The sequence below is a fragment of the Enhydra lutris genome, unplaced genomic scaffold (assembly GCF_002288905.1).
Source record: "Enhydra lutris kenyoni isolate GAN:26980312 unplaced genomic scaffold, ASM228890v2 scaffoldscaffold22, whole genome shotgun sequence".
Lineage (NCBI taxonomy): Eukaryota > Metazoa > Chordata > Mammalia > Carnivora > Mustelidae > Enhydra > Enhydra lutris.
This window is the reverse complement of record NW_019154106.1, coordinates 8,446,250-8,454,320: the sequence shown is the minus strand read 5'-3', so window position 1 is coordinate 8,454,320 and position 8,071 is coordinate 8,446,250. Positions and strand designations below refer to the sequence as shown.

At 46.0% G+C, this 8,071-nt stretch overlaps 1 protein-coding gene across 6 annotated transcripts in view; it reads right to left on the bottom strand.

The window, feature by feature from the left end:
* Nucleotides 1-5,071: 5,071 nt before the first annotated feature.
* The window catches only part of LOC111149407 (HRAS-like suppressor 3), a 32,623-nt gene continuing 29,623 nt past the window's right edge, over nucleotides 5,072-8,071 (bottom strand). For all 6 annotated transcript variants that reach the window (XM_022506441.1, XM_022506440.1, XM_022506439.1 and 3 more), the window contains one exon: nucleotides 5,072-5,313. In XM_022506441.1, coding sequence (XP_022362149.1) covers nucleotides 5,212-5,313 — 102 coding nt within the window. In that variant the 3' untranslated portion in view covers nucleotides 5,072-5,211. The remainder of the gene's footprint in view (nucleotides 5,314-8,071) is intronic.

The following is an 8,071-nucleotide window of genomic DNA, read 5'->3' as shown; positions in this document are numbered from 1 at the left end:
CTTATTCTATGGGTATATTTGTATGTTCTTCCTAAGGTTTCTTGTGAATTATGATTGCATTTCTTTTTTTTTTTAAGATTTTATTTATTTGACAGAGAAAGACACAGCAAGAGAGGGAACACAAGCGGGGGTGGGGGAGTGGGAGAGGGAGAAGCAGGCTTCCCGCCCCGAGCAGGGAGCCCCACAGGGGGCTCGATCCCAGTACTCTGGGATCATGACCTGAGCCGAAGGCAGACGCTTAATGACTGAGCCACCCAAGTGCCCCTATGATTGCGTTTCTTGTAATAAATTACCTGTATCATCTTCTTTGTTAGTTTAGTGTTCTCTGTGCTCATCACTAATGTGTCCAGAAAGAAGGAAGAGGCTCTGTTTCAGGCTCTGGTTTATTTCCCCCCGGGGAAGCACCACGCGTGGGCACGGCGCTCTCCTCGTCTCCTCCTGGACTGCCTCTTCTCATCCTGGTGCACAGCTGTCCCCCTGGCAATTTCTACCCCCACCCCCACCCCCGCTTTTTCCCCTTGATGTAGACTTTCAAGACCTGCTCTTCTAGCAATTTTCAAATATAGTGTCATATTTTGACTATAGTCAGCATGCTGTACATTACATCCCAGGACTTATAGCTAAAAGTTTGTACTTTTTCACTCCCTTCACCCATTTAGCCTGTTCCACACGACCTCTGGCAACCAACTACTTTGCTCTCTGTATCCATCACCCTGGTTTTTTGGTTTATTTGGGGTTTGGTTTGGTTTTAGAGTGCACATATCAGTGAGGTCATACAGTATGTGTCTTTCTCTGACTGATTTCACTTAGCATAGTACTCTCAAGGTCTACCCCTGTTGTTGGAAATAGTAAGATTTCCTTCCTTTTATGGCTGATGAATACTCCTCCGAATATATATACCACGTCTTCTTTATCCATTCATCCCCTGCTGAACGCTTAGGTTGCTTCCATACCTTGGCTATTGTAAATAATGCTGCAATGAACACGGGGGTGCATATGTCTTTTTCAGTTACCGTTTTTTTTTTTCCTTTGGATAAATGCCCAAAAGTGGAATTGCTGGAGATGGTAGTTTTATTTTTAATTTTTTGATGAATCTTCCTATTGTTTTCTGTCGTGGCTGCACCAATGTGTATCCCCACCAAAAGTGCATGAGGATTTCCTTTTCTGCACATATTCACCAACACCTGCTATTTCTTTTCTTTTTGATACCAGCAATTCTAACAGGTGGGGGGGGGTGTCATTGTGGGTCTGATTTGCATGTCCCTGATGATTCCTGATGTCGAGGGCTTTTTCATGTTGGCCATCTGTATGTCTTCCATCTTCTTAAATTGAATGACTAACTTGTTAATTCATACTTTTCTCTTTCCTAATCTAAGGATTTGTGTTATGATTTTTTTCTAAGCAACTCTTCAGTTGCGTGGCCCAAAGATCGATATCTAATATTTTTGCTACCATTCAGTTCTGAATATTATCTAATTTCCATTATGTTTCCATCTTTGTCTCATAATTTACCTAACAATGTGCTCTAAGACTGCTCAAAGTAGAAGGGTTTTCTAGCTATCACTTTGTTATTGATTTGTTAATTGCATTAATTGATTTCTTAATTGATAATTTAATGGCATTATGATTAGAGAAGACATTCTCTATGTTACCAGTCCCTTGACATTTGCTGAGACTTGATTTAAGGTCTCGGATATGGCCTGTTTTTATAAATGTTCCTTTGTGCATGGTCAGAAGGAATCTGTATGCCGCAATCGTACTATGTATATATATAGTGCCATATATATTAAATCAGCTTGGTGGTAAGTTTTTGAAATATTCTATATCTTCACTGATTTTTGCATCTCCTCGATTTATCAGTTCCTGATGGAGGTGTATTTCGATCTCCCACTATAATGGAGAATTTGTCAGTTTCTCCTTGCAATAGGCCAACATTCTCAGCATCTATTTTGAGATTTGTATTAGATGAATAATCGAGAATTATTGTATCTTCCTAGCGAGTTGGGACTTTCACAGACCCTCCTGGAGTGTCTTCCTACACCAACAACCAATCCTGTGGTTCTCCAGACACCAACTGGGTGTTGAACAAGTCATTTCAATTTTGACACTGACGCCTGGGAGTAAGGCCTCAGTCCCACGAGACTGCACCCCGCCCCCCTCCCACCTTCAGGTGTCATTCACAAGTCCCATACTTCTGACCATGGGTTATAAATCGGGGTTCCCACGACCCCTACTAGGTTCAATGACTTGCTGGAACAGCTGACAAAACTTAAGAAGGCACTTTACTTATGTTTAGCAGTTTATTATAATGGGTAAAACCCAGGAAAAAAACAAATGGGAGGCCTGCATAGGGCAAGACATGGGGGCAGAGGGAGGCAAGGCACCTTCATGCCCTCCTCAGGCACACCACTCTCCCTACAGCTCATGGGTTCACCAACCCAACTGCTTATCAAGTCTCCTCGTTCAAGAGTTCTTATGGGGCTTCATTGTCAAACTCACTCCCTCTCGCGGAGATCAGTGGGATTTGAGGGGGACGCTCAAAGTTCCAATCCTCTAATGACTTGGTCTTTCTGATGACCCGCCCCATTGTAAGGCTCTCTAGCACCCGCACCTGAGGTCAGCTCATGAGCACACACTTAGGTGTGATCAAAGGGGGTTCATGATGACCAACACCAAATACTCAGGAAATTCCAAGGAGCTCAGGCTAGGAACCAAGGAAAAGACCAAACATATTTCTTATTATGCCATAATTTTTAATGACCTTTGTGGCTAGTAACAATCTTTGCCGTAAAGCCTGTATTTTTTATATCAATACAGTTATGCCAGCTTTTAGTTAGTATGTGTCCTTAGTTCTAGCATATCTTTTTTAATTTTTAAAAATTATTATATAATTCACCGAAATAGATCCAAAGGTCTTATTTTATTTAAATGTTCAGGTTCAAATTTCAGATATATTTTAAAGATTTACTATGTAAATTTCTTAACATATAGAAAGTACTAGAAAGACTGTACAATGACCACCTACATACCCACTGCCTAGACTAAAAACTTTACTGTTTTGTCATATTTGCTTTATCTGCCTCTATTTTTTTTTAAATTTAGGTCATGTGTTTACATAAGCCTAATATCAAATCACTTAATAAAGTTAATAATTCTTTAAAATTCTTTAAGGCCCAGTCCACATTTGAATTTTCCCAATTGCCTCAAATTGCTTTCACGGTTGTTTTTCACATTTCGTTGTTTTGTCCCCAACATGCCTTTCAGTCTAGACAGCCTTCACACACCCTGTATTTCTCCTTCACAGCATGACTTTTCTTTAAGACAACAGACCAGTTGTCATGTAAAATGTTCATGCTTTGAATTTACCTTTTTTTTAAGGTTTGTTTTTTTTTAAGATTTTAAGGTTTTTTTTTTAATTATTATTTTTAAGTAATCTCCCCACCCCATGTGGGGCTCAAACTTACAACCCCAAGATCAAGAGTCACATACTCTGCCAACGAAGCCAGCCAGAAGCCCCCAGATTTTAATCTTTTTATCTGTATGCTTTAAGTGTATCTGCTGTAAACCATATTCCTTGAATCCAGTTTCTAACCGAGTAAAATGTTTATCTCTCACTTGACAAGTGTAGTCCATTTATATATATAGTGATTACCAACCAATATATTTGGAATTCGTTTTTCCATCTTATTTGGTTATTTCTACATATCCCACATTTTTGTACTTAATTTTTATTTTCAACTGAACTGGGTATCTTGGTTTTGTTTTCTTGTGCTTTTTTTCCCTCATTCCTTTTCTTATCTATAATTAGCTTGGAGCTCTCCACTCCACATGGCTCTACCTCTTCTCCCCTTCTGCCATGTGAGACAGGGGCCTTCAGGAGACCCACCCTTTGAGTTTGACCTGTGTCCCCTTCTTTTGGGAGCTTGAGAACTGGTAGGAGATCAACAGAGCTGAGACAAAAAAGAAAGAAAACTGCACCGGGAGAAAATTATTCTTCTATCAACCCTGGGACGCGGATCGGCGTGCGTTTATCCTGGACCAAATTGGGGCTAAGCAGGAGGGGGCTGGCATGAAGCCATGTGTAAGTGTAAGTCCTGTCCGGGCTTCCCACAGGTCTCCAGACAACCAGGGCCGACAGAGGAAACATTTGCAACCAGTTGGAGAAGCCTTGCCCTGTGGAGGGAAGGCCAGCTGGCCCCAGCAGAGAATTTCTGAGGAAGAAATTCAGAAGAATTTCTGAGACATGCAAGTCTCCTCAGAGAAATGGCCCCTTTGACCATCGGCCACGTCCAGCGAGCTATACCAGCAGAACTCAAGGGACCAGAAAGAAAGGTCTTGCCTCATCCCCAACCCTCCCGAGAGGGCTGCATAGCAAGGAGGTCAGTCATGGGGTCAGCCATGGCGGGAAGGTCTGAGGTAACCGTGCACCATGGGACCCAGCCCATGGGGCAGAGCTGACTGGCTGAGGGGAGTGTGGAGCTGAGGGGACACGGGAAGGGGGGTCGCAGGAGGGGTGTGGGGTCCCAGACTTGGGGGTCCACAAGCTAGCCCAAGTGGAGAGGAAGCAGGAGGGCTGGGAGTGGGAGCGACGAGGCCGAGGAAAGGTGTGGAGAGCAGAGAGAGCAGAGGGAGATAGGAGAAGATTTCACAAGATCGGCAAGAGCTTCTACTGACTTCCTCATGGCAGACGTTGGCTTTGGTTTGGTTTTGACTCCGCCAAACACCCACAGATCCAGCTAGAGTCCGAGAAGCCGAGCTGGCTCTAGTTCCAGGCCGAGGGTCCTAGCTGCCTGATGGGTCCTGTTCTGGCCCATCAGTCAGGGCTGTGGGTCTCCCTTGCTGTTCCCTTGTCTCCCCACAACCAGAATTACCAGAATTACCCCAGACCTGAAACAGCCAGAGCTGGGCTGACTCCTGCAAGACAAAGGACACAGCCCCGGAGACAAAGGGAGAGAATAGCGCCCAAGGCCCAGGGCGCCCGCTGGCATGGCCAGGCCCCGAGCCCCACTGCGCCCCCAACAGACTTGACGCCAGCCAGTTCCTGCTGCGTTTTCTCCAGTAAAGTGCTTCCTTGCTGGGCTTTATTTTATTCTGTAAAAATAAGCCTCACTCTAAAACAGAATGAAACCCACAAACCCAACTTCAAAACCTCTGGCACAACCAGACCCGCTCAGTGGATAACGTCCCCGCCGATGGGTCAGGCCCTTCAACTTATTGCTTTTGCCTCTTGTTTCTTGAGAACATGACTCCAATGATGCCCATGGCTGCCAAGCCCACGCCTGCGATGCCGGCCGCCGCAACGACATCTCTGACCTGCAAGAGAGAGGAGGGGAGGTCACATTCTGTCGGGGATCCGAGGATGGGCTGCCCGTTCAACAAGAACACTCAGTTCCAGGAGACTCACGTGCCCCTTGGCCCACCTGATAACTCAGGAGTCAACACATACTGGCAGGGAAATGGGGAGAAAAGGGCTGGATGGGGAAAGAACCCCTGGGTGGAGGCCGCTGGCCAGGGCTGTGCACGGAACCAAGGCCAACTCGACCTACTCTGTGGGTATTTTAAGCCCCTAAATCCCCAGAGGGTGGTTGTGCAAAGGACGGGGAGATGAAGGCGGGGATGGCTGAGCTCCTGGCGGCCGTCAGGCAGCCCTTGTGGCCAGTGGGAGGCGGTGCAGGAACGGCTCTCGAGGACTTACCATATCACACCTGTGCCCCCCGGGAAGCAAGGATCTCTCATGTGTCACTTGTCTTGTTCCTCGCTGCCTCCCCCACACCTGGTTCTGCCAGGCACAAGAGTGCTCTTTACAAGTTCTCAAAGAAATGACCCAACTCAGAGTAGTAGTGAGGCTCTACCTCACATTATTAGTATTTCTGACTGCATCGCTCATACCAGGAAAAAGAAGTGTTGCGAAAATAAGAGTAGAGGGTGCCTGGGTGGCTCAGTGGGTTAAGCCTCTGCCTTAACATGGCTCAGGACATGATCTCAGGGTCCTGGGATCGAGTCCCGCATCGGGCTCTCTGCTCAGCAGGGAGCCTGCTTCCTCCTCTCTCTCTGCCTCTGCCTGCCTCTCTACTTGTGATCTCTCTCTGTCAAATAAATAAATAAAATCTTAAAAAAAAAAAAAAAAGTAGATTTCAGGGTAAAAAGTCCCAAGTCAAATTTCACTCCCCCAGAAACCTGACCAAGAGTAAAGTAAGGCATTTGTTCTCGGTGTCATTTCAAAAGGACCCACAGAACTCTAAATTCTAAGGCAGCAGTGAGAAAAGTTGAGGATCAACCCTAATTATAACGGGATCTTTGGGGAAAGTCAGCTACTGGCAACACCAGGCAGCTCTGGAAACGGGACAGAGAAAGAGCTTCAGCTGGGTCCCTGGGGCCCCCACCCCCACCCACCCACCCAGCTACAACAGAAGTTCGAAAGTTGACTCCTGCAGAGGGTGAAATAGAAGACTTGAGGGCCTGGGAATTGAGAAACACATGTGAGGATGTGGCCATCATGTCAAAAACAATGCTAATTGTGAGACTCTTGGCCCTCCTACCCATCTCTGCTTCCAGAATACTACCTACCACAGAAGAGTCAGGAAAACCTTCCTGGGGGATCTGACCTGCCCAAGGAGAAACAAAAGTTACTTGGGGCACCTGGTTGGCTCAGTCAAGGGAGTGTGTGATTCTTGATCTCGTCGGGGTCACGGGTTTAAGTCCTTTCTTGGGTATAGCAATTACTCAAATAAATAAATAAAACTTAAAAGAAAGAAAGAAAAGATACCAATATCAAGGATTCCCAAACAAACTACCCACCCATATCACCCGAAGTGAAACTTAAAGTCAACAAGCCACTTGTCCCCTCCCAGTTCACTCGAAGCTTCCATTCAGCAGCAAACCCCCTTCGTCATGAGCATATCACCAAGATATGCCAAAAAAGCCAGAAAAGGCAAAAACACAGATTATCCCCTAGAACCTCCAGAAAAGAACAGAGCCCTGGGGGCACCTTGATTTTAGCCCCGTGAAACCATTTTCAGACTTCTGACCTCTAGGACTGAGAAAATCACGCTGGGTTGTTTTTTTTTGTTGTTTTGTTTTTGTTTTTTTTTTAAAGATTTTATTTATTTATTTGACAGATAGAGATCACAGGTAGGCAGCGAGGCAGGCAGAGAGAGAGAGGAGGAAGCAGGTTCCCTGCTGAGCAGAGAGCCCGATGTGGGGCTCGATCCCAGGACGCTGGGATCATGACCTGAGCCGAAGGCAGAGGCTTTAACCCACTGAGCCACCCAGGCACCCCACGCTGGATTGTTTTTAGCCACTAAGTTTGTGGTCGCTTGTAACAGTAGCCATCGGAAACTCATACGGTAACCAGCCCAGGGGAGAGCGGTGTGACTCACGAGCCTTGTGGTCCTGTATTCCAGGTACCGTCTTTCTAACCTAAAGCCACTTCTGGGGGATGCGGTCTACCTAAATTAAGAGAAAGACAGGGAAATGAGAAATGAAGAGATCACGGAACTAGGAAAACCAATCCAAGAGAAAGGCAAAGGAAATCTGAAGAACAACGGAGAAGGGAAGTCCTGGGGTACAGCCATGCAGTTAGCCGAGAGCCAGCCAGCGTGGACAGCAGAATGGCCATCTCAGGGATGGATGTGTCCAAGGAGAACAGCCTGGAACTCAGAGATTACTTGACGGGATTTCCCTTGTGGAAAACCGTACTGAGAACGGACAACGGGTATAAGGAAAACTAAGCAATGTAAGGAGATACTAATTACCTTCAAGAAAGAAAGAAACCCTTCCCCAGCCCCAAAAGGAAATTCATAATATACCACAACACTCGGCTGTGAGTAAAATTTACATAAACATAAAACACTGAGTAGTGAGTAACCTAATAAAAATGTATAATATATGCGCGCCTGGTAGCTTGGTTGGTTAAGCGTCTGCCTTTGGCTCAGGCCATGATCCCGGGGTCCTGGGATGGAGCCCCGCATCAGGCTCCCTGCTCAGCGGGGAGTCTGCTTCTCCCTTCCTCTGCCTCTTCCCCAGCTCTCTCTCTCACTCTCTCTCTCAAATAAAAAAATCTTTAGGGGCC